The 25,864-nt window shown below is 43.6% G+C and overlaps 1 protein-coding gene across 1 annotated transcript; it reads right to left on the reverse strand.

Annotated features, from left to right (window-relative positions):
- Positions 1-286: 286 nt before the first annotated feature.
- On the reverse strand, positions 287-21,636 carry LOC309566111 (solute carrier family 22 member 20-like). The gene is made up of 11 exons (XM_082271166.1): positions 21,500-21,636; positions 20,488-20,881; positions 19,705-19,808; positions 18,940-19,094; positions 18,019-18,187; positions 15,804-15,927; positions 15,176-15,291; positions 10,438-10,652; positions 9,360-9,468; positions 7,284-7,490; positions 287-476 (listed from the first exon to the last, which is right to left on the reverse strand). Exons 2-11 carry the CDS (start codon positions 20,869-20,871, stop codon positions 380-382), a joined length of 1,680 nt encoding a protein of 559 aa, XP_082127292.1. The 5' UTR covers positions 20,872-20,881; positions 21,500-21,636; the 3' UTR covers positions 287-379.
- Positions 21,637-25,864: the final 4,228 nt, after the last annotated feature.

Genomic DNA, 25,864 nt, shown 5'->3' on the forward strand with positions numbered 1-25,864 from the left:
CAAATACTAAAGATTGTAGTTTGGACGGTCTATACCTACACAGTGATTGATTATAAGGTCATCAAACGTGTGAACAAAACTCATTGTAAAGTATATGAGTGTTGTAAGAGAACACCGGTTCACTAATATGGGGAAACTTTTTTTTAATTCGTTTTTACTATTAATGATACATTTTCACAATATTTTGTGCTTGGGTTTATAAGTTACTAGACAGTCTTCAGTACCCTGTGCAGGTACACAGGTCATATTCCATACTCCTCTATGCCAGATTCAGTGGTGGTTAGGCTTCAACATTCAGAATTCCTTGTTGTAATATTCTCTGTGCAAAAGAGTGATCTCAAGATATGTTCTGTCCTATTATCCTCTAATATTTGGGAGCTCAAATTGCATCCTTAAAGCAGGTGTCTGGCTTCTGGGCGAGAGGTGTAATCTCCATTTTTAATGCTTCTTGTTTTATCCAATTGTTTTTTAACCTCCTGAAAAAGAAAAATACATTTTATTCTGCTTTTCTTCTCTTGTGACCACCAATTTCATGTTACAAAACAAACATTATTTAAGGCTTATTGGTAACATTTTGGATTTTTTTTTGGCTTTTCATTAAATATCATAACCTTGTATATTTAAACTGCATAGCTTTATGTTTTAGTGTTGAATAGAGAAGGACATTACATTTTTGTAAGTTTTTTTTTTTTTTATTGGAGAGGTTTCCGTTTTACTCTCTCTTCCAAAAACACTCTTTCTAAAGTGAGGGGAAATATGCTCTTAGATAACTGTTATAGGGATAGAAGTCCCCATAGGAAGATTTCCCTAATAATATGACAACTGCAATTTTGGATTTCCTGACAGACTCCATGGCAGCATACGTTCGGGTAGGCTCCGCCTCCTCTCCTACCTCATAGGACCCCACTCCCATAAATCTTTGTTCCCTTTCAGCATCAGTGTTCTTTTTTCGTCCTCCTCATACATATGTCTGATGTTCCTACTATCTGGTCCTGTATATCGGTGGCAGACTGAGTTTTGGAGTCTCCGATAAGCCCTGGCTCTTAGCGGGGTATGGAGGGGCAATGGAAGAGACCCTTAGCTGGAGCTATGTGGTTTGGCCGAGAGAGCCCTGCTGCTGCGGGTGGCCCTTTATTGCCTGAAGGCACAAGCCGGTGTTGCGTCTCCTGGACTCGGTTATGCTATCGGAGGATGGTAAGCCCTTATATGGGACCATTTCTTTTTCCTCATTTTTATGCTTATCTTTCGTTTTTAGTGCCTTTTATTTTGTCTATGCTCGTGTCTAGGGTGTTTTTCTGTCAGTTATTGCTCAGGTTTCGTTAGTTCTGTGGCTTAGTACTTACTTATGGTGCCTCTTGGCCGCCGCCACGGTCTTTGCCGCTACTTCCTGGTTGTTCGGCGCTTCTGGGCATGCGCGGTACGCTCCGAGTATCGGAGTCGCCGCGCATGCGCAGTGGTGCGGTCTGACGTCACGCGCGGTTGCGCAATACGGCGTGTCACGGCCTGGCGGTCTATTTAAACTCAGAATTAGACCGGAGCTGGCGGGAAGGTCGGCATATCGGTAGCCTCCCCCAGACTCCGGTCCTGTAGTCAAGGTAAGAAGGTTCCATCCTCTGGGGGTTTTGCTTCTGGGTAGATGGGTCTGATGTTATGTCCTCTTCCTATCAGGATTCCTATCTCTGAATAGTGCACCATTGTGTTTACTGGAGCAATGGACTCATCGCCGCCCCCTAGTGGCCAGCCTGCTCTTTCTAGGTATGTGCTGGTTTTATCAGCTTTAATGTCTGTTTTTCTTTCATCTTCCTTATGGCTTGTTGTATATGTCTGTCTCAGCTCTCTTAGGTCTGATCAACAGCCCCGCACACGCAGCGAAGACAGTCATGCAAATACGCAACACCAGCGCTCCTCATCTAAGTCTAAGCGCAGCTCCTCCCACAGCAGGGGACGTGAGCACCATTCCTCCTCGCACCATGGCAGCTCAGAACGCCCGCAGGGGAAAAAATGCTGGGGTTGCCGTACCCTGATACCAGACGGTTCCTCTTTGTGCAAACCCTGTTATACCCAAGCTACGGGTGAAAGGGAAAAAACGGACAAACATATTGAGGAGGTGGTACGCAGAGTTTTAAAGGACTCTCTTGCTGATTTGCATAAGCCAAGCACTTCTGCAGGTCCGTCACGCTCTCCTGACAGAGATTTGTCGGTTCAGGATCCGTTTGAGTCCTCCCAACCCAGCCATACATCTATCCTCCCGTCTGAGTCCGATTCCGATTCGGATGACTCCGGTACTGGATTTGAATTTGCCCTCGTGTCTCCGTTAGTTAAAGCGGTGAGAGAGGCCCTTGACTGGGAGGATCCTGCTGTCTCTTCTCCTAAGCAGAAGAAATATTTCAAGCAGTTATGCAAAGAGCGTTTAAATTTCCCATTTCTAGAGGAACTGGGAGACATAATGTCGGAAGAATGGAGCAAAGTGAAAAGGAAAAATTCCATGACCACTAAAGTAGCGAAGCTCTATCCTTTTAAACAGGAAAAGGTGAAATACTTGGAGTCATCTCCTAGTGTGGATGCAGCAGTGATGCGTCTGGCGAAACACGTCACTCTCCCAATGGAGGATACAGCATCATTTAGAGATCCTTTGGATTGGAGGATTGACGCTGATCTTAAGCGAGCATACCTATCGGCCGGCATGGCCTGTAAGCCAGCAATGGCTTTGGCTACAATTTCCAAGGCTATGGAGGTTTGGGTTAATGCCCTTGAAGATACTCTTGGAGGAGTGTCGGAGGAAGTGCTCCAAAGTTCTCCTATACAGGAGCTGAAGATGGTCGCGGGCTTCTTGGGGGAGGCTTCCTTAGATACTATTCGCCTTTTGGCCCGGGTTATGCTGGCCTCTGTTACGGCCAAACGTGCCCTTTGGCTTCGGCCCTGGGTTGCCGATGCTGCCTCTAAACAGGCTTGGTGTAGGATTCCCTTTGAGGGTTCTTCCCTCTTTGGGAATAAACTAGATGCAGCCATAACCCGGGCCACGGGTGGAAAATCTGGGTTCCTTCCTCAGGACAAACGCCCAAGCAATCAGAAACGCTCTTTCCCAAGGAGGCAAAACGCTAATCGTTCTAGGGAAGCGCGCAGCTACAAACCAGGTAAATCCTATGGGAGAAGCTGGAAGTCAAGACAGTCCTCCTTTCAGAAAGGCCCCAAGGGCTCTTCGTCCGGTGACCGGGAGGCCACCAAATCCTTTTGAGGTTGGTCCCGTCCAGTCTGTTCCGGTAGGGGCCAGGTTGCTCCAATTTCGGAACGTCTGGGCGGCCTCGATCCAGGATCCCTGGGTTCTGAATGTTGTGTCGCAAGGGCACTCTTGGACGTTCAACAACGTTCCCAAACCCAGGTTCATCGCAACTTCCCTTCCTCCTGCAGCAGAAAAGAAGAAGGTTCTTCTCAGTTATGTAGATACCCTACTGGATCAACGAGCTGTCGTACTAGTTCCCGAAAAGGAAAGGGGTCAAGGAGTATATTCGCCTCTTTTTCTTGTCCAGAAAAAGAACGGCACTTGGCGACCGGTAATAGATCTAACTTATCTCAACAGATCTATACGTCGAGAGAGATTCAAGATGGAGTCCCTAATTACAATACAGCACTCGGTTCTCCCAGGAGATTGGTTGGCATCAATAGACCTAAAAGATGCGTACTTCCACGTTCCTGTGGCAAAAGAATATCATCAGTTTCTCCGATTTGCTGTCAATCATGTCCACATGCAATTTACATGTCTTCCCTTTGGGCTCTCGACTTCGCCTCGCACCTTCTCCAAGACGCTATTGGCAATCGTGGCTCTCATCAGAACCAGAGGTATCAGGTTACATCATTACCTGGACGATCTCCTTCTTCTGTCCCAGGACAGGTCCCAGCTACTGCTACATCTGGAGCAGGTGATTCGTACTCTTCAAGAGTTCGGATGGATTCTCAATCTGGAGAAGAGCCATCTGGTGCCCACGCAGTCCCTGGTCTTTCTCGGAGCACTGTTCAATACGGTGAATTGCACCATATCTCTACCAGAAGAGAAAATTCCAGTGGTCCAGAGCAGGGTGGCTCTCGCCCTCGCTGCCTCCCAGCTCACTGCTCGTCAGTGTCTAAAGGTGGTAGGGACTCTAGTGGCTACCTCACCCATGGTGAAGTGGGCTCTGTGGAGGCTGAGACCCTTTCAGAAGGGGTTTCTCCACCAGTGGACGACAGAGAACCTGTCACAGATTATTTATCTAACACCATTCATGAAGGGGTGTCTTCCTTGGTGGCTACGCCGTGCAAATCTAACCAACTGCCACTCAATTGCTCCAATTTCGTGGGTGACGATAACCTCAGACGCCAGCAGTACCGGCTGGGGAGCTCACTGCCGGTCAGAAGTGGCACAGGGCAGGTGGAATTTCGCCAGTCACGGAGTGGTGTCCAACATCCTAGAGCTACGAGCCGCCTTCAAAGCCCTCCAGGCTTTTCACCATCTGACTCAAGGGGCCTCAGTGTTACTCAGGATGGACAACACCACGGCAGTGGCATACGTCAAGAGGCAAGGTGGAACCCGCAGCATGTCTCTACTCCAGGAGACAGATCCAATTATGTCTTGGGCCCAGCAACACCTGGCCAACCTCTCTGCGGTCTTTGTCCCGGGGGTATTGAATACGCAAGCAGACTTCCTGTCCAGATTCCAGTTGGACAACAACGAATGGTCCCTCCATCAGGAGGTGTTCAATTGGGTTCTGTCTCTAGGAGTCTCACCGGAGGTGGATCTTTTTGCGAGTCCACACAACAAAAAACTTCAGAAGTATTACATGAGGTTCAGGGATCCTCGAGCCTTCGGGGTGGATGCCCTCACGGACAGATGGAACTTCCAAGTTGCCTATGCCTTTCCACCGGTGCCAATAGTACTCCAATTCCTTCGGAGACTGAAGATGGAGGAAGTAGAGGTCATAGCGATAGTTCCCTTCTGGCCCAACAGGCCTTGGTTTCCTCTGCTGTCCCTTCTCAGCTTCAGGGACCCGATCCCTCTGCCTCTCAGGCCAGACCTTCTATCGCAGGGGCCTACTCTACATCCGAACCCTGCGCGTCTACACCTCAAGGTCTGGTTCTTGAGAGGGAGAGGCTGGAGGCCCTCGGATGTCCAGAAGAGGTGATTCCCACTCTTATGAGCTCGAGGAGGGCTAGCACCAACAGAGTATATGAGAAAATCTGGGCAAGGTTTCTGAGTCATCAAGCCCAGGGTTTGGGTCCAGCAGGGGCACCTACCATTCAGCAAGTATTGAGTTTCCTACAGTCTGGTTTAGATCTGTCCCTCTCAGTCTCTTCTCTCCGGGTGCAAGTTTCTGCCATCTCAGCTTTCACCGGAATTCAGTGGGCAAGACATCAACTGATCCAACAGTTTTTTAAGGGCGCAGTCAGGCTCAGGCCTCAGAGAAAACCTAGATTCCCGAAATGGGATCTTCCGTTGGTCCTGGACTTCTTTGCTTCGAAAGAGGTTGCTTCCATGTCCATCAGGGAGCTTACGTTGAAGACGGTATTTCTGGTGGCTATCACCTCTGCCAAGAGGGTCTCAGAGATACACAATTTGGGCTGCAAAGAGCCTTTTCTGACCTTTTTTCAGGACAGGGTGGTCCTAATCCCTATGTTGGGGTCAAACCCTAAAGTTACATCTGTCTTCCACGAAAATTCTGAGATAGTTCTGCCCACCTTCAGAACAAATGAAGAATCCTAAGTCCATCCTTTAGATGTGGGAGACACTCTGAGTCAATACTTAGAGGCCACATCCTCCTTCCGGCAATCGGATTTCCTGTTTGTTCTTCTCCATGGGAATAAGAAAGGTACACGTGCATCTTCAAGAGCGGTGGCTGCTTGGATTGTCCAGGCTATACAATGGGCATATAGAGCAAAAGGCTTGGCTCCTCCAGAGGCGATTACGGCTCATTCTACCAGAAGCATTGCTACATCCTGGGCAGTTTCTAAACATGTCGCGCCTGATGTGATCTGCAAAGCAGCCGCTTGGTCATCTGTGAATACCTTCCTTACACATTACTGTGTTGAACCTGCTGCTTTATCTTCAGTTAACTTCGGCATTCAAGTTTTGTCAGTTGACAGTGCCAATTAAAGTTTTCTTTGTTCAGCATCTTCCCACCCGGGAGTGTATAGCGAGTTATTTCCCGAACGTATGCTGCCATGGAGTCTGTCAGGAAAACGGAAAATTGATATCAAATACTTACCGTAATTTTCCTTTCCTGATGGACTCCATGGCAGCAGGAGTCCCCTCCCAATTCCTGAGTAGGCTAGTTACAGAACACTGATGCTGAAAGGGAACAAAGATTTATGGGAGTGGGGTCCTATGAGGTAGGAGAGGAGGCGGAGCCTACCCGAACGTATGCTGCCATGGAGTCCATCAGGAAAGGAAAATTACGGTAAGTATTTGATATCAATTTTCCGTTTTCCCATAGGTTTCTGTCCCAGTGACTATGGTCATCAGGGCAGATAGAGAAGGTGAATCTCCTAGATGGAGGTTTTAGGCTTTCCTTAAACTAACTGAAATGTCCTGTCCTGTACATACAATGGGACGTGAAAGGGAAATGACTTCTTAGGTTCTCATCTATCCATGTCTGCACATGCATTGTAGTGTGTTTACCTGTGTTTTCATTATTCGATTGGGAATTTACAGCTAAGAAAAATGGGCATGGCTAATTTTTCAAACTGCAGCACAACACATCTCAGACGCAAAGGTCTGAACAACATCATTGAAAAATATTGCTTCTTATGACAAATGCATTGTATTGCTTTATAGCATGTGTTAAAAAGTGAAGATGTGAACAGGGCCTTTTACAGTTGTCACTGGAACATTAGAAGATTTCTCAAATTCTGTTCTGCTGACAACTCAAAATGTGGGGATTTTATTTATTTAAGTCCCTGAGACAGTGGTTACCAGACCAAATAGAGACAATACATCTCCCTGTGAGATACACAGACAACAATAAAGAAAAACAGACAGGGAGTCTAACCCTTCGCTACTCTATACAAAAAAAACTAAATGTTTTGGCTTTATATACACAATAAGATGCATTTGTGAAAAAACGACTATTACAGTTGTGGCCACAAACTTTTAGGTAGACCTTACAGACCTGCATCTTTATTCTCTTAGCTTGATTGCTCTACTGAAAAAGTGTGCCAAAGTCTGTAAAATGACTAGTAGTATAGGCTAGTAGCAGTTCCAACTATTTGCAAAATACCACAACCTTCTGGTAGCTGCTGTTCACCCAATGTCTCACCTTTCCTCCACCTCTTGTATGGTATCAGACAAAGGCTGGTTGCGGGTCTCAGTAAGAAATAATGAAGCAGCAATACCCGACAGAATGGGGGCTGTACCAAAGATGATGGCTGGTAGGATAGGGATGTGATCTCCAATTAAATGAATCACTGGTGCCACAACAGAACCAACTCTAGCATTGACGTCTGAGAATCCCATGCCAGTTTGCCTGTAAGACATATTAAATCTGAAGCATTATGCACTGCATGTAGATATTGCAATAACAGAAGTTCCTTCTTTAGAGGCAGCTGACATTCAGTCTATACCCTTGCTGTGCAGCTTACTATTTTATATAGCTCTTATGTTTAGAAACAGGTGACACCAAAACGACTCTTGGTGATTTTCTTCCATGAGATTACTAGACAGGAAATACACTGTTTAAAAATAGTTTTCTGTGTTGTAACCCATTAGTGGAGCAGGAAGAAAGAACGTTTATCAAATGGAACATTGCAAAAAATCTTTTTTACAGAATTTCTAATCCTTCTCCACTCAAATAAATTGTTCATTTGTCTGTAATAATAATGTCCTTGAATCCTTACATATACAGTGCATTGTGAAAGTATTCGGCCCCCTTGAACTTTTCGACCTTTTGCCACATTTCAGGCTTCAAACATAAAGATATAAAACTGTAATTTTTTATGAAGAATCAACAAGTGGGACACAATCATGAAGTGGAACGAAATTTATTGGATATTTCAAACTTTTTTAACAAAAAACTGAAAAATTGGGCGTGCAAAATTATTCAGCCCCCTTAAATTAATACTTTGTAGCGCCACCTTTTGCTGCGATTACAGCTGTAAGTCGCTTGGGGTATGTCTCTATCAGTTTTGCACATCGAGAGACTGAAATTTTTGCCCATTCCTCCTTGCAAAACAGCTCGAGCTCAGTGAGGTTGGATGGAGAGCGTTTGTGAACAACAGTTTTCAGTTCTTTGCACAGATTCTTGGTTGGATTACCATCAATTTTAACCATCTTCCCTGTCCCTGCTGAAGAAAAGCAGGCCCAAACCATGATGCTGCCACCACCATGTTTGACAGTGGGGATGGTGTGTTCAGGATGATGAGCTGTGTTGCTTTTACGCCAAACATAACCTTTTGCATTGTTGCCAAAAAGTTCGATTTTTGGTTTCATCTGACCAGAGCACCTTCTTACACATGTTTGGTGTGTCTCCCAGGTGGCTTGTGGCAAACTTTAAACGACACTTTTTATGGATATCTTTAAGAAATGGCTTTCTTCTTGCCACTCTTCCATAAAGGCCAGATTTGTGCAGTATACGACTGTTGTCCTATGCACAGAGTCTCCCACCTCAGCTGTGATCATGGGCCTCTTGGCTGCATCTCTGATCAGTCTTCTCCTTGTATGAGCTGAAAGTTTAGAGGGACAGCCAGGTCTTCGTAGATTTGCAGTGGTCTGATACTCCTTCCATTTCAATATTATCACTTGCACAGTGCTCCTTGTGATGTTTAAAGCTTGGGAAATCTTTTTGTATCCAAATGCAGCTTTAAACTTCTCCACAACAGTATCTCGGACCTGCCTGGTGTGTTCCTTGTTCTTCATGATGCTCTCTGCGCTTTAAACGGACCTCTGAGACTATCACAGTGCAGGTGCATTTATACGGAGACTTGATTACACACATGTGGATTCTATTTATCATCATTAGTCATTTAGGTCAACATTGGATCATTCAGAGATCCTCACTGAACTTCTGGAGAGAGTTTTCTGCACTGAAAGTAAAGGGGCTGAATAATTTTGCACGCCCAATTTTTCAGTTTTTTATTTGTTAACAAAGTTTGAAATATCCAATAAATTCTGTTCCACTTCATAATTGTGTCCCACTTGTTGTTGATTCTTCACAAAAAATTACAGTTTTATATCTTTATGTTTGAAGCCTGAAATGTGGCAAAAGGTCGAAAAGTTCAAGGGGGGCGAATACTTTCGCAATGCGCTGTACATCCATGGGTTATGGCTTCTTTTACAAAGGCAAAATTATAAGCTAGTTGTAACAGTCCTATAATAGAATTGTAGATGCAGCAATTACCGTATTTCAGTGGGGAAGAGTTCTCCAGAATACAAGTAGGCACACATGAAGGCCGAGGCACAGAATCCTTTGCCCAGAGCAGCCAATGCTGTCCTCAGTACTCGCATTTCTAAATCAAGAGTAAGGGGATCGTTGTAAAACAGTTGCTGCAAAACTTATCAGTTGAAAGCTAAACTCCAGGCAGACAGCTTAATACAAAGATGAAATACATATATGGGAACTCGCCGTCCTTTATCTATCCATCTCTTTCTGAGATTTACACATCTCTGCCACACAACACAGTCCTGTCTGGCAGGGTAGGAGACCTGATCTTTCTCTGCTACACTTATGTCTGCTCTCTGTCTCTAGTCTATGGATGAAAAGTGATACAGAAGCTGCACAATAATGAGTTTATCTCTCTGTTAAGCCGGCCATACATGGATCAAAATTCAACTGGTTTAGCAGGGACTGGTTGAATTTTGATCCATGCATGGTCAACCTAGATGTACAGAAATCGATGTACCGATTGACTTCTATACAACCAGCCTGTTGGGTTTTTTCCAATTGATCAGTGCCACTGGCTATAGTTGTAAGCACTGATTATTGCCTTCTAATGGTGAGGGGAAGTCTCCCCACTGTCAGTACACAATAGCAGAGTAGGAGTGATTCCCCCATCCAGCAAATGTGTAGATGGGGTAATCTGATCATTTTTTTTTCATTCACCCCACTGGTTGAACATGAGCACTGCAGCACAAGTGTCTGGTCCTTTGGGCTGATCCTCCCTTTCTGAGTCTGAACTCTGCTATACAGTGGATTCCAAGAGGTTGACACCAAGTCAAATTCAGGTACTTACTTGTATTTAAACCAATGTAGGTTTAAAGATATATTCATAAATGCAGAGCTGCAACAATGTGAGTCTTTTATATCAGTTTGGAGTTCGGCTTTTATGCTTCCATACTAGCATAGTTGAAAAACTAGTAAAAGATGTGGCCTCTTAAAGCTGGAGCAAATTTACTGTATATACAATGTGGAAATCTTAAAGTTAAGCAATTAGGGGACAAAAATAGACTAGACAATATAATGATTTAGAGCATCTTACCTACTGGTACAAAAATATTGATGATAATCATGGCACCAGCAAGGATAAGGAATGTGGATTGTGCCACTCGTCGTCCTATATAACTCATTATTAAGGCTGCCACAAACTTGGCTGGTATATCAATGGCACCAAAACAGAATTGCACAAGGTAGACACTGATTCCAAATTTCTGCAAGTCCATAGCTAGGCCATAGTATGCAAAACTAGTGGAGAACCTACACATAATAAAACAAGAAAATATACTCTTTAGAATACACATAAACACATTTACTACTATATTTTACTTCAAATGCGCATTATCTTCTCACGCCATATACTATGTGTATTTGTATATAATTCAAGAAGCCTTTGTATTATAATCATTGAAAATCCATCCAGCCAATTTCATCATGTTAAACAAATGTACACTTGAGGCTGGGTTCACACTATTGCGAATTGGATGCAGGTTTCCTCGCATCCAATTTGCATGTCAGGAGTCGGAGATGTGAACGCAACTTAAGTGTTCGAAAACAGTTGCAGGTAGGGGCTGAATGAATAAGCATCACCTTTCTAGAGGTATTCTACCATTGATCTATCTATAACTGAAGACTGAAGAAGAACATTCAAGCATGTAAATTCTGAAACCTGCTTTTCTTATATTCTGTCTTTAAATGTGGTATGTTTATTTTGCTTAACCATCCGTAGACTGTTTTCATTGCAATGCTTTATTGTCTCACCTTTTAACTTATGCTGTTATCTGTTAGCTGTCCTCTTGTAAATATGTTTCAGAAGTGAAAATGTTGCTCTGTTGAGCAAGCCATACTTTATTAACTTCTGATTAGTTGATTGGAAAGCACCCACCCCCACCTCAACAGTATATAACTAAGCATCATTTGGGGAAGGCATGTTTACAAAGGGGGGCACGTTTGCTGTTGGGGCTCATTCTCAAAGTGGGGCTTTTTCTATAAGTGGGAGCACTTCTGACTCTGCACTTCAGCGAATGCACAAAGTGAATGAACACAGGAAAGGCTGAAATAAACACCACAAAAACTGCAGGTGACCTTGTTTACCCCTTCAGCTCTTTCTCCTTGTAACATGCACTCTCTACCACTCCTTCTGACAGCCGTGTCCTCTATCCCTAAACTCTCTCTCCTTCACCCCTTTTCTCCACCCCACAGCTTATATATATCACCCTCATTTCTGTCCCCTCCTTATTACTGCACTCACCATCTCCTGCTATTTCTAAATCCACACGCACACAAAACCTCCAGGACACTGGGGCATGTCCCTTCATATAAATCACACTCTCATATTACCTCCCTCACCTTTCTGCTTCTCCTAACCTCAGGAGACATATCCCCAAACCCTGGGCCTCCATTATTTACATGTGCTCAACACACCCATTACCCTGCACCCTCTGGCTGCAGCTGCAATCAGCACAGTTTAGTTCCTATCTCTCTTCTTCCCAAGACCAGACTCCCTTTCTCTTGTGCCCTTAGGAATGCAAGCTCTGTCTGTAATAAACTCACCTCGCTCCATGACCTTTTTAACGCTAACTCATTTAATCTACTTGCCATTACCGAAACCTGGCTTCATGAATCCGACTTCATCTTCTGCTGCCCTATCCCAAGGTGGTCTTCTCTGGACTCACTCCCCCAGACCCAGTGGACGCAAGGGAGGGGGAGTCGGGATCCTTCTAGCCCCACATAACACCTTTCAGGTACTTCACCCACCTCCCTCTCTGTCACTCTCCTCAATTGAGGGACACTGCATTCGTCTTTTCTCTCCTGTTTCTCTAAGGATAGCTGTGATCTACCGCCCCCCTGGACCAGTATGGACCTTTCTTGACAACTTCTGTGCCTGGCTACCCTACTTTCTCTCTTCTGAAATCCCCACTATCATTCTCGGTGACGTCAACATCCCTATTAATACTAACACTCCTGTCACTTCCAAACTTCTCAGTTTAACCTCCTCCTTTTACCTGAAGCAATGGATACATGCTTCTACTCACTCTGAAGGCAATATCCTTGACCTTGTTTTCTCCCACCTATGCTTGCCGTACAACCTTTCAAACTACCCTTTCCCTTTCTCTGATCACTACCTTATTAGTTTCACTCTCTCCCTCTCCTCCACCTACTCTCACTCCAACTGCCTTACAGTTACCCGCAGAAACCTACGCCATCTCAACCCTTCTCTTCTCTTCCTCTACTCTGCTACCGACCACCTCTATGACAAAATCGCACCCCTGTTCTGCACCAACCTAGTCACTTCTGTCTACAATGCTTCACTTTTAGCCTCCCTGGACACACTGGACCCCCTCACTACACATCGAATCAGGCCACGACACCTTCAACCTTGGCATACAGATGAAAGCATAGCCCTGCTCTTGAGTGCCTATGGAGTAGGACTAGGTCTCAGAAAGATTTGAACCAATATAAATCTGCCCTCCAAAAATACAATTCCAGTCTCCACACTGCCAAGCAGATCTATTTTATCACTCTCATTAACAACTTTTAATTCCACCCCCGGCAACTCTTCGCTATCTTTAGTTCTCTACTTCGTCCTCCACTGCCTCCATGTACTGACTCACTCACTGCCCAGGAGATTGCCAACCACTTCAAACAGAAGATTGATACAATTCGTGAGGAGATCACTGCTGTTCAGATGCCTTCCATGCTTTACGCTTCATGCCCACAGGTGCGATCACTACTTCCCTCATTCAACCCCATCACTATTGACGAGGTTGCTAAACTGCTTGCTAACTTCCACTTAACCACCTTCCCTCTGGATCCTGTTCCCTCGCAAATGCATCGTTCCCCCTCTGGCCCTATTCTACACTTTCTAACCCACAACACTTTCTAACCCACATCTTCAATCTCTCCCTCTCTTCTGACATCATCCCAACTCTCTAAACATGCATTAGTCAGCCCCATACTTAAAAAGCCCTCACTGGACCCAACCAATCTTAACAATCTATGCCCTATTTCCTTGCTCCCCTTTTTATCCAAACTCCTTTAATGTCTGGTCTACAACCGACTGTGCGACCACCTTGCCGAGAATAGCTTTCTTGATCCCCTTCTGTCTGGATTTCGGCCTCAACACTCCACTGAAACTGCTCTCCTAAAACTAACAAACGATCTACTAACGGCCACAACCAATGGACACTATTCTGTACTCCTACTCCTGGACCTTTCTGCTGCCTTTTATATGGTTGACCACCCCCTCCTCCTCAAAAAATTCCACGCCTTTGGTCTCCGTGACTGTCCTCTTCACTGGTTCTCTTCCTACTTATCCAACCGCACCTTTAGCGTTACTTACAATTCTACGTCCTCCTCTCCTCTTCCTTTCTCTGTTGGGGTCCACCAAGGCTCTGTTCTTGGACCCCTCCTATTTTCAATCTACACCTCCTCTCTGGGTCAGCTGATAGCCTCCCACGGCTTCCAATACCATCTCTACGCTGACGATACCCAAATCTATTTATCCTCCAAGCTCTCTCCCTCAGTCTTCTCACGTATCACTAATTTACTATCAGATATATCAGTCTGGATGTCACACCACTTCCTCAAACTCAATCTATCCACAACCGAACCTATAGTTTTTCCTTTACCACGTGCCCCTTCCCCTGATCTCTCTGTGAATATCGATGGCACAACTATCATCCCTTCCCTGCATGCCAAGGTCCTAGGTGTTGTCCTGGACTCTGAACTCTCCTTCAAGCCCCACATCCAATCACTGTCCAAATCTTGCCGCCTCAACCTCCGCAACATCTCCAAAATACGCCCCTTTCTAACCAATGACACAACAAAGCTCCTAGTTCCCTCCCTGGTCATCTCGCGCCTTGACTACTGCAATTCCCTTCTCATTGGCTTACCTCTAAACAGGCTATCCCCCTTCAATCCATCATGAACGCTGCTGCCAGACTCATCCACCTTACCAATCGTTCAGTGTTCGCTACTCCTCTCTGTCAAGCCCTCCACTGGCTTCCGCTCACCCAGTGAATTAAATTCAAATTACTAACAACATCTTACAAAGCCATCCACAGTTTAGCCCCCAGCTACATCACTAGCCTAGTCTCAAAATACCAACCTAATCGCTCTCTTTGTTCCTCTCAAAACCTTGTGCTCTAGCTCCCTTGTCACCTCCTCCCATGCTCACCTCCAGGACTTTTCCAGAGCCTCTCCAATCCTATGGAACTCCTTACCCCAATCTGTATTGTCTTCCCTCACATTGTAAAGCGCTGTGCAAACTGTTGGCACTATATAAATCCTGTATTATAATAATAATAATAATAATAAATAGATCAAAATCCAAAAGGCGCAGAACTCTCAATCTATTAAAAGAAAGGTATGCTTTGAAAAAGTAGAGGACAGCAAAAGGTTCACTTTAATGCTGGCCTTCACCAGTAGCACACACCTGACCTTGGCTGTCTCAGCCTGTTTGGCAGTAAGGATGGCTGGCCCTGTTTAAGCCTCAAGCCATGAATTGGAGCTTACACAGGGCAGAATGCTATTCCCTCAAACACATGTAATAGCAATGGTTGCCTGAGCAGCCACTTTCCAAGACAGTGAGCCACATTCTACCCCATGCTCAACAGTACAATGGTTTAACTCCTTAGTGCAGGTTACAGAGAAATCACAAAATCCCAACTGGATTAACTTTCTCTTTTTTTTTTTTTGCTCCAATTTCCAGTAATCAGCTTCACTACTTTGTTTATTCTATCAACTGAAAAACACTTGTTTTAGTAATTCTAAGGACTCACCAGACCATCATTAAACACCCCGTGATACGTCTCATTCCTGGAGTTCGCACTAGGTCCAGTAGGCTGTGAGAAGATTTTCTGTTAGAAATTTCATGTTGCATCTCTGCAACCACTTCCTGCAAATAAGAGCATTATTGATGAGTCTCATACCCGTGTAAGTATGCCTTTCAGGAAGGGCCGTATTTGCCATCAGTCACGTGTTTACATGTGCCTGAAACAGCAGTGTATGGGGGAAAACACAACATTTAACATGTGTGTTTTCCTATGTACTTCCCTTGCCAACTATGGATATTTGGGAGTGGACTCAGCATAAGAACTAATGAGGGAGAGGTGGTAGGGGCTGTGACTAGAAATCAGACTGTAATTCAGGAAACCTACAGGCTTATTTTGTTCCTCACTGGCTAATTTGCACTGTTTGAACTAAATTTTGTCATAATAATCAGATGGTTGGGGACAAAAGAACTAGGGACTAAACAGCATAGTGTTAATATTAACATACCGTATACTGAATAGTGTTAATATTAACATACCGTATGCTGATGACAGTATGACTTCATACAACATTTAACAACATAGGTTCTTCTGAACCATTTATTATCCAGCCTTGTCTTTGTGATTCCAAACTCACATCTTTAGTCATCTTAAGTCCCTCTTCAAGCTTGCCATTCATTCTTGCCAAACGTCGAAGATTAGTCAATGCTTGATCTGTCTTCCCATTTAAAATAAGCCAGCGACCAGACTCCTGCAGGAACCTTCATACAACACACACAGAAGCCGTTGGTTATAATCACTTGTAGTAATACTTAATTCATGCATATATATACATTAGAGAATTATTTTTTTCAGAAACATTGTTATTGGTGGACTTAAATTAGGGTAATGATTTTGCCACTGATGACACCTTACTGACAATAGAACCACAAAAATACCACTCTGCTTTACCTACAGGGATCAGAAGACTGTGGAATCTCTAAAGAAGTAGCAGTGACATAGCGACATCTCTTACATCACTGGTTCACCTATTACTCTAAGCCTGGGTTCACACTGCGGCGACTTCCACGCGACTTTAAATCCAACATCCCTGTGTGACTTAATCACGGCTTGCATACAAATTCTTTAACAGATGTCAATGCAAGTCATATTGAAGTTGCACACAAAGTAGTGCAGGAACCTTTTTCTAAGTTGGAGTGATTTGAGTCGCACTGATTAGAACTGTTCAATTGCCGTTAATAGGGCTTGACTTGTCATGGGACTTTGAACTCTCAAGTTGCATGACATGTCGTGGCAGTGTGAACTGGGGCTTAGGGCACAAATATTTCTGTTGATTTAAAGAAATATAAGGATATATTGCTACTAACAAAACCGAGGTAATATTATCATGCTATGGGGAAATAGAAACAGACATAATATTTAATGCTGATTGCATGCATGATAACCACGTTTTGTTGAAGGGTGGTAATCCTTTGGTTGACCCTAGCTTTTACTGCCCTCCTGCCACTGCCCTCTTTAGCTGCAGAGGCAGAGGCCAGGGGTGTACACTGTTTCAAAAATGATGCCCCCTTTCACTTTTGGAGGATGCAACCCATTCAAATAAATGCAATGCATGTGGTTGTAGCATGCTAGTGCAAGGATTGATCGGTTAAAGTGAGGTGGGAATCAAACATCTCCCAAATGCTCTATAAAGAGAGATCCAAACATTGATCTCTCTTCAGAGAGTACTGCTAGTGTGAACAAATCAGCATCTATTTTTTGACCTTTCACGGTGGCTCAGAGGTGACACAGTCTTAGTCTTGCCTGTGCCTGTGCAAATCTTGGCTGTTTTTGCACATGTTGTCTTTCACAAATCAGACCTCTCAAGTTGTGATTTACTAAACAGTTACAACGTTATAGCGTGATTACCAGGGGGGAGAAGACTGAGGAAATGCTTTCTCCTCCCTGAAGCATCTAGACATCTAGCTGCACATTTAATGATAGTCCCATTTGCCACAGATGGCAATCAGCAAATATTACTTATTGTATGCCATTTCTACATTTCTACCACTTTTATAGTGTAAAGAATCCTTTATGATAGTCCCCATTACATTACACCTTCTCTACAATGTGGTTTGGCAGGGAAAACACTCCCTGTAACATTAATGGGCCCACCTAGGTAAAAGCCCCATTTTACATTGGTGGTCAGGCAGTGGAGAGACCCTCTAAAGCTCCCTTTTACATTGGCGATCAGTGGCACTCAATTTCAGCTCTGGTGTATATGCAGCTCATGTGCTCATGTACCTCTCTGAAACAGCTGTGACCCTCTAAAGCTCCCTTTTACATTGGCGATCAGTGGCACTCAATTTCAGCTCTGGTGTATATGCAGCTCATGTGCTCATGTACCTCTCTGAAACAGCTGTGACTGCTTTATTGAAACAATTTTGAAAATGTAAAAAAAAATGCATTTTTGCATGCACATGATTGGACGATGGATGTCAGAAAAGCTTCACGTCATTCACTAAGCTTGGGGAAACATTCCCTTGTATAATGCAACTTCCTATGCAATGTGAACAGACTGTTTACCTATGGTAAATTGACCCCTCACAGTCCACCCTTGTATTACCTGGTTATTATCACCCTACCTGGCTCCAGGAATACAGCAGAAGGACAATTATTTTTTTTAATCACTGCATGGTATCTGTGAATGAGTTACCCCCAACCCCAGACTCCATCACAGCAAGATCTATTGCTATTGCAATAATTATCCCACTTATAACCAAACCTTTATAAAGATCCAAAATCAGTTATTCTAAGCACTGTTCTATTCCACTTTTACATATATCGAAGAGTTAATGGAACATTTTACCTACCAAGAATATACGAAGAAAAAGTAAAAAGGAGCTGTGACAGAAAACTGCAGCCAGCGCCAGTCACGAATAGCATATGCCATTCCTGCAAGCACCATTTGACCAGAAGTGAAAACATATCCGATGAAGGTACCAGCGAGAGTGCGTCCTTTGACTGGCATCCATTCCAGCACTATCAAACAAATAGAGACATTGGGTGAAAGACCATGGGTTTATGTAACCTTGGACATCAGCTAGGATCAATCTAACATCGATTTAAAATATGCTGCTTTGTGTTAATTTAAATATTTTACATTGGTTAAAGTTATTAGGTGTTAGATGTTTAAATCTTTTTATCTGTATACAACCATACATAACCTTTAGGTGTTCCACTAAAGAACAGTGAGTTGGTTTATAGCAATATATGAGGTTTTCCACTAATGTAATCCAACAAATTTGAAGATTGTTGAGCACATATCTCCTGACCTGAGTATACTGTATACAATAATATCAGAACTGGCAGATGCCAAACATTCTGGTGTATGTGGAATGTTCTGTAGACTGGTATGAACTTTGTGATCTAATTATCAATATTTACACATTAAAATATTCTATAGCCTATATAATCTATATGGCCTCAAATAATTAGCCAAGTCACCATGATATCAGCTCATGAGCCTCATTGTTCTGCTTGGCCCAGGGAATTTTGGTTACATGCAAAGATATAGGCTGACATTTTTTATGCAAGGGCTTCTTTTTATGCCCAGTCTGGTACTGAATTATTGAATAATTGATGTTTACATGCTGCTGTACTGTACTCCGCAGAACTGCTTTGGGCTGTTTTTTGCTGTTCTGCTCAGTGATATAGAATTATTCACTCTTTAAGAATTGCAAAAGGTTAACAATATGTATGCAAAAACATTCTTATGAATGATTTAAACTCACTTAAACACAGTGTGTTAAGTAGGACACTGGAGAAGGTCATTCCACTAATAAGTCTGAAGAATACATAACATGGGAAGCTGGGCAGGAAAGCAACAAGAGAACCGGCTACTGACATCTGCATATATGACCAGATGAGGATTGTCCGACGACCAAACCTGCAGCCAAACAGAGGATTCATCTGTTAATCCAGGCAATGGTAGATATTACAAGAGTAATCCAGGGCTACAAATTAAACAGAACTTTACCTCGGAAAGTACAGGTTGTCTTGTTAGCAAATATCAGCTTTACAGATGATAAAGTCATTGAATTGAATTTACATGAATTATTCGATTTTAACGTTATTTTATCTTTAAAATCAGAAGTGCAAATGTGACATTTTGGAGAAGGAAAATACAGTTAAAGTGAGAGGTTTAAGTGAATTTTTGAGATGCTCTTATCTTGTTTTGCATTATAGTTGAATAATTTGTATATAAAAACATAAATTATGGCATGTAACTATTTAATTTAGCATAGGGTTCTTTGCCTGAATACGGCCCAGGGCTTGTTGCTCTAGTATAATTCACCACTAGCTCTGGAAGGTAAAATACCATTCAGTCGATTTACAAGTTCAGATTATGCAAGAATGGGTTAACCAAGCCCAAGTGCTTCCCAGTGAACTGTGGTTCCATAGCAGATTATAATAACTGCAGGACTAAAACGTATAATAACTATAATTGCTAGAAAAATTGAAATATCTGAGAGTTGTTACAAAGGAATACATCTTACTTGTCTGAAAGGCCTCCAAAAATGGCTCCGCCCAGCAAGACACCAACCATGTACACAGACTGTGCCATCTGCTTCATGGGACGTAGGTCACATATCAGATCCCACTGAAATGAAAATGATACATTTAAATCCTCATAGAGCTGCCAGTCAGATCTAAATAAACCTAAATACAGTTAGTAAGATATAAATAAATTTACGCCTTTATAAGCTTTGGTGTTCTAAGCCTCTCACCTGGCAGCCATACTTTTTTTTAGGTTCTCAGATGTGTAATGAAGAGAGCCTAGTACATGAGTTCATCTTACTTGAGGGACTTTTTGAACATGTACTGGTTCAGAGCATCAAACACAGCCAATGCTTTTCAGGGAAAACCTCCTTCTTCCTGAGGGCTTGAGTAGTTGATGTTAATAAAATAATGATATAAATTACTAGGGGCCTGTGCTAAGGCTTGATGAGGACTGACGTCTCCTGACGGCACTAAAGGCAACCGGCTGGGGAACGGTATGAATCTTGCATATTTTCAGGACATGATATAATGGCTCAAATCATTTCACATGGTCAATAGATTAAACTTTTCAACAGATAAATTTTCCTACTACTGTAGTGGCTAGACAGACCCGCCCTTTTTCCTAAACCCCATATATGCCATTGACATAATTTTAGACAATAAGAGACCAGAGCTAGGACAATACCTGATCAGGACCAGCAGAGATCACACATTAAAATATATTGTAGGTGGGAACATTTACATTAGATAGGAATGTTATGATGGTACCAGTGACTCACCTCTGTGATGATAGATGACCGGATAACACTTCTGTCATATACCCAACCATCGACACATTGCTCTGTTTCTATTCCTGTGATATTTGCCAGGGTGGCATTGGGATGAAGAAAGCTCCACTGGGGTTCAGTAAATCTCCTGCATTTCTCTGGTTGGCCTTTCTGATCAGTGGGCACAGTTATCCTTAACAATTCTTGGTACGTTAGACCCTCAGTGCCATTGATGGCAGGTTTTGGTTCACAGTGGTGAGCTGGGAAAGCTGCAGTGAAGTTCTGCAGGAAGTTGTGAGTTGCCACCATGAGGACGGGAAATGCCAGAAATATACTGTGCACGATCTGAAATGTGCCAACTCCACCCAATCGATCAAGAAGATCTGCAAATGCCATGTTGCCAAATCTATGTTGCAAAGAGAAAATGCAAGAATGATAAGCTAGTTATCGACTTTACTAAATCCCTACAGAACCCTTTCAATTTTCTAGTACAGTAAATTTGGGCACCGACTCCTAAGCCAGGCAGCTAATTGGGTCAGCATGTAGTACTTGCAAATTCTAGTTAGTTAGTAAGGACTCATCAACCTCTATGCAGACAAGACAGAGCACTTTCTAGCTGTGTACCTGATTCTTGGACCCATGCCTATTTTACCTTTTTTGTTTCAGATAGAGAAGAACATAGTTAAAACCCCCTTCATTTGTTTTTGTTCTTTTTTGCTAGCTGTAACCCTCAGGGGATAATTAGATGCACTTGCTGTCCCATAGATACAACATAAAATAAAGGGATTTTTTCCAAAATACAGAAATCCCCTCTTAGACAGTTATCACCAGAACAAGTGTCCCCCATTGAAAGATTTCCCCTCTATTAGCCTCACCTCTATCCAGTGTCAACTCATTCAAGCAAAATAATTCATCATTAATACATGCTATGTACACAAACAGATTCAAGGTAATTTCGCTTATGAGGAAGCATAACACCATTTACTACCTGCCAAAGTTCACTTTAAAGGTATTGTATGATCACCTGATATGTTATTAGATGTTTTGTTTGGAGAATTTGATGATGTTAGAACACTGGATCCCCTCCCGTCTTCGGGTTTCCAGTGGAGGGCTGTATATGTGACAAAGACTAACAATATCCTGAAGCCTTATATACAGTTCACACCTTGGAGGCCAAGCCCATGTAGGTTAATAACTCACCTTTGGTGATGGATGTTTCATTATGTGGTTCAGTAGTTTTACCCTTTAGATTTCGTAAGATTCTTTTTAATTCAGTTTCTTAGGTGAATGTTCTGAAAGAGAATGTTCTGAAAGAGATTCAAAGAAGAAAAAAAGGGGAGTGGAGACCTTTTAACATCCATACAGTTTTGGAGAAAGAAGAGAAGACTATGGAAGACTATGTAAGTTAAAGCGCTTTACTCACAATTTAGCACACTCCAGTCATTCATCTACATCCTTTATTTTATGTAGCCAGTATAGTCAGGAGCATGGCAGTTACTGAGCATTTTGGCACCTTAGGTTATACAAATAAGGGTGTATTTATATAACATTGATATAGCAAAGTACCCAGTGATAGTCCATGTACATTTGTTCTTTGAGAATGGGGCTGGACTAATGTTTTCCATTAAATTAAACCAGAAAATACCACATTTAGCCACTGGATTGTGCTTAGTAGCATATCAATTTCTTTGATACTTAATGGCATCTAGTGGCCAAATGCAATATTTTTCATAAACCAGGAAAAAACATTTGACCAGCAAAGAAAATAGCCTAATAACACTTGGTGTTTTGCCTCATTTGCACACAACAAATGTACATGAACTTTCACTAGGGATTTGCTATGCAAATTTTCTATTAACACTCCTAATACTCTCACCAACTACTTCAATATTACTATCAATCATAAGGGAAATTTTTCCTGAAGGGTGCCATTAAAAAGCCCTTCTTCTGAGCATGGGTGTACCTAGAGCATTTGGCACCCGGGGCGGATCCTATATCTGACACCCCCCCCCCCCCGGCGTGCAGGCAACGAACCGCTCATTGACGTGTCACGTGTAGCGCCTCCACGCTCTGCAGCCCTGAACTCAAAAGAATCCTCCTCCCTCTGCTCCCCCTGGCAACCAGGCCCCTCCTCCTCTGCAAAAATGGCCCTGATTGACCTGAGGCGCCAAACAGTACATGTACTTACTGTGTGCTACTGCCAGTGGTATCACTAGGGTTGGGGTCACTTGGTGCAGTAAACCATGGTGTCGCTCCCCCCCCAAAAAAATTATTTTCCTGTTTTCTGAAAGCGCGCCAAAGATGCAGCATGCGGGACTTTTGGTGCGCTTTCAGAAAATGCAGAAAAAAATGCACAACCTAAAAAAAATGTAAAAAAAGGAAGACCCCTTTACATTACACAGCCCCTGTACCCTTGGACCCCTTTACATTACACAGCCCCCGTACCCCTGGACCCCTTTACATTACACAGCCCCCATACCCCTGGACCCCTTTACATTACACAGCCCCCCCATTGGAACCCTTTAAATTACACAGCTCCCATCCCCCATGGAACCCTTTACATTACACAGCCCCCACCCCCCTCATGGAACCCTTTACATTACACAGCCCCCACCCCCCTCATGGAACCCTTTATGTTACACAGCCCCCGCCCCCCATAGAACCTTTTACATTATACAGCCCCCGCCCCCATAGAACCCTTCACATTACACAGCCCCCGCCCCCAATAGAACCCCTTACATTACACAGCCCCCGCCCCCATTGAACCCTTTACATTATACAGCCCCTGCCCCTTTCCATAGAACCCTTTATATTACACAGTTTCCGCACCCCCCCCCCCCCAATGGAACCCTTTACATTACACAGCCCCCCCAATGGAACCCTTTACATTACATAGCCCCCGCCCCCCTCAATAGAACCCCTTTACATTACACAGCCCCCCCCAATAGAACCCCTTTACATTACACAGCCCCCCAATAGAACACCTTTACAATACAAAGCCCCCCCAATAGAACCCCTTTACAATACAAAGCCCCTGCCATTAGAACCCCTTTACAATACAAACCCCCCCCCCCCCAATAGAACCCCTCTACAATGCAAACCCCCCAATAGAACCCCTCTACAATACAAACCCACCCAATAGAACCCCTTTACAATACAACCCCCCCCCCCAATAGAACCCCTTTACAATACAAACCCCCCCCCCAATAGAACCCCTTTACAATACAAACCCCCCCAATAGAACCACTTCACAATACAAGCCCCCCAAAAGAACCCCTTTACAATACAAGCCCCCCCTCTCCAATAGAACCCCTCTACAATGCACATGCAGACCCCCCATCCCATCCCATCCCTGTTTAAAGCAGAGAATGTGAAAGAGACTCACGGTCACACTCACTAGCCCTGAATACACAGCGGTCAGCGGGAACTGCCAAAGTTAATGCTAGTTAAAGCGGTAGTATCCCTCTTTTTGACACTTTTAACTACAGGTAAGCCTATAATAAGGCTTACCTGTAGGTACAATTAATATCTCCTAAACTGGCACGGTTTAGGAGATATTTGCAGTGCATGCAGCCGCTCACGCGAGCGGCACATGCGCTATGAAGGTCCGAGGGAACCTTCAGCTTTCCTTGCCGGGAGCTTGCTGGAAAATCACTCCCGCGCGCACGCGCGGGAGTGACGTCATCGCGGCTCCGGCCAATCACAGCGCCGGAGCCGCCGAACCCGGAAGAGACGCCAAGGGATCATGGCAGCGCCCGCAGCGGTGTCCGGGGGTCTGTGTCGGGGCTTCGTTCTAAGGTAAGTAATACATAATGAGCTACTAGCTCATTATGCCTTTGTCTTGCAGGCTTTTTCCGTGCTCCTGTGTCAGTGAGCAGCGGAGGCAGTCCAGCGGCTGGCCCCGAGTGTGACCTGACACCCCCCTACTGTGTGGCACCTGGGACGGACTGCCCCCCCCCGCTCCCCCTGTTGGTACGCCACTGCTTCTGAGATTACCAGTTGCCTGGCTGTCAAGCTTAGTACCTTCTGAGTCACTAACCCAGAACAAGTATGCTGACCAGGAGTTCTGGCTTCACTCTGACATCCCTGCTTGTTCCAGGGTAGTGACTTAAAGTATCAAAGTCATTTGATTATCATGACAGACATGCAAAGAGCATTTTCACATGCTTAGCAGTAACAAGCTTCATATTTATAATACTAAAGGTTTCCTATATTAAAGAGGAGAGTGTAAAAACTGTCCTGAAATTGAACGTTAGGAAACTAAGATCATGGCAACCGGTCCCATCACTCCTTGGCAAATAGAAGGAGAAGAAATGTAAACAGTGACAGATTTTATCTTACTAGGCTTCCGAGATCATGGCAGACGGTCACTGTAGCCATGAAATTAGGAGACACTTGCTTCTTGGGAGGAAAGCAATGGCAAACCTAGACAACATTATAAAAAGCAGAGACATCACCCTACTGACAAAGTGCCATATAGTCAAAGCTATGGTGTTCCCCTTAGTAACCTATGGCTGTGAAAGCTGGACCATAAGGAAGGCTGAATGCCGAAGATTTTATGCTTTTGAAATTTGGGGTTGGAGAAGACTCTTGAAAGTTCCTTGGATGGCAAGATCAAACCAATCAATCTTGAAGGAAATCAACCCCGAATATTTACTGGAAGGACAGATTCTGAAGCTAAAACTCAAATACTTTAGCTACCTACTGTGAACTAAGGATTCATTGGAAAATACCCTCATAGAAGAGGACGACAGAAAACAAGATGGATAGATAGCATCATCAAAACAATGAATATGAAGTTAAGCAAGCTCTGGGAGGCAGTGGAGGACAGGAAATCTGGGCGCACAATGGTCCATGAGGTCACAAAGAGTCAGACACGACTAAACAACAACAAATGATTAGTATGTTCTAATACAGTATTATTTAGGACCCCTCAGACATAAACTCCTTAGCCCTCTGCTTTAGTACTTCACTTCAAATAGTCATATAATCATGCTGATATATGCAATGACCTACCTTTTAGACCCAGTTTATTTGGACAGTATGACCACTTGCTGAACTGGTACAATCCACAGCTTAAGTTTTTAAACAGACACAGAAGTTAAATCATATGTAGTTTTACTTCAGATAAGTGCAGTACAAAAGATGTTTTCCAGTTTTTCTGAACTGTAAGAAGACAATGACTTTCATAAGCCCTGTCTCTGACTGGAAAAGGAAACTAAGCTGAGCTGTTAAGTGAGAGGTAGAGAGTGTCCAGTTATCACCAAACAGAAAGGAGGACAGGGAAACATACCAAGGGCGCAAAAATAAACAGGCTTCTAGGGCAGAACAGTAAGAGTTATCATTGGCTGCTGTGGGCCTATCAGGAAATGAAACCTGGAACCAAACT

This window comes from Pelophylax lessonae, assembly GCF_965119305.1.
Source record: "Pelophylax lessonae genome assembly, chromosome: 10".
In the NCBI taxonomy this organism is placed as follows: domain Eukaryota; kingdom Metazoa; phylum Chordata; class Amphibia; order Anura; family Ranidae; genus Pelophylax; species Pelophylax lessonae.

What these genes read in the sequence shown, in the direction of transcription:
- LOC309566111 (XM_082271166.1), bottom strand. Translation starts at nt 20,871, where the DNA reads ATGGCATTTGCAGATCTTCTTGATCGATTGGGTGGAGTTGGCACATTT. An exon ending in GGTCATCTATCATCACAGAG is followed by an intron (nt 19,809 to 20,487) that starts GTGAGTCACTGG and finishes TTTTCATTTCAG; the next exon opens with TGGGATCTGATATGTGACCT. An exon ending in ACTTAACACACTGTGTTTAA is followed by an intron (nt 18,188 to 18,939) that starts GTGAGTTTAAAT and finishes TTTGTTTGATAG; the next exon opens with TGCTGGAATGGATGCCAGTC.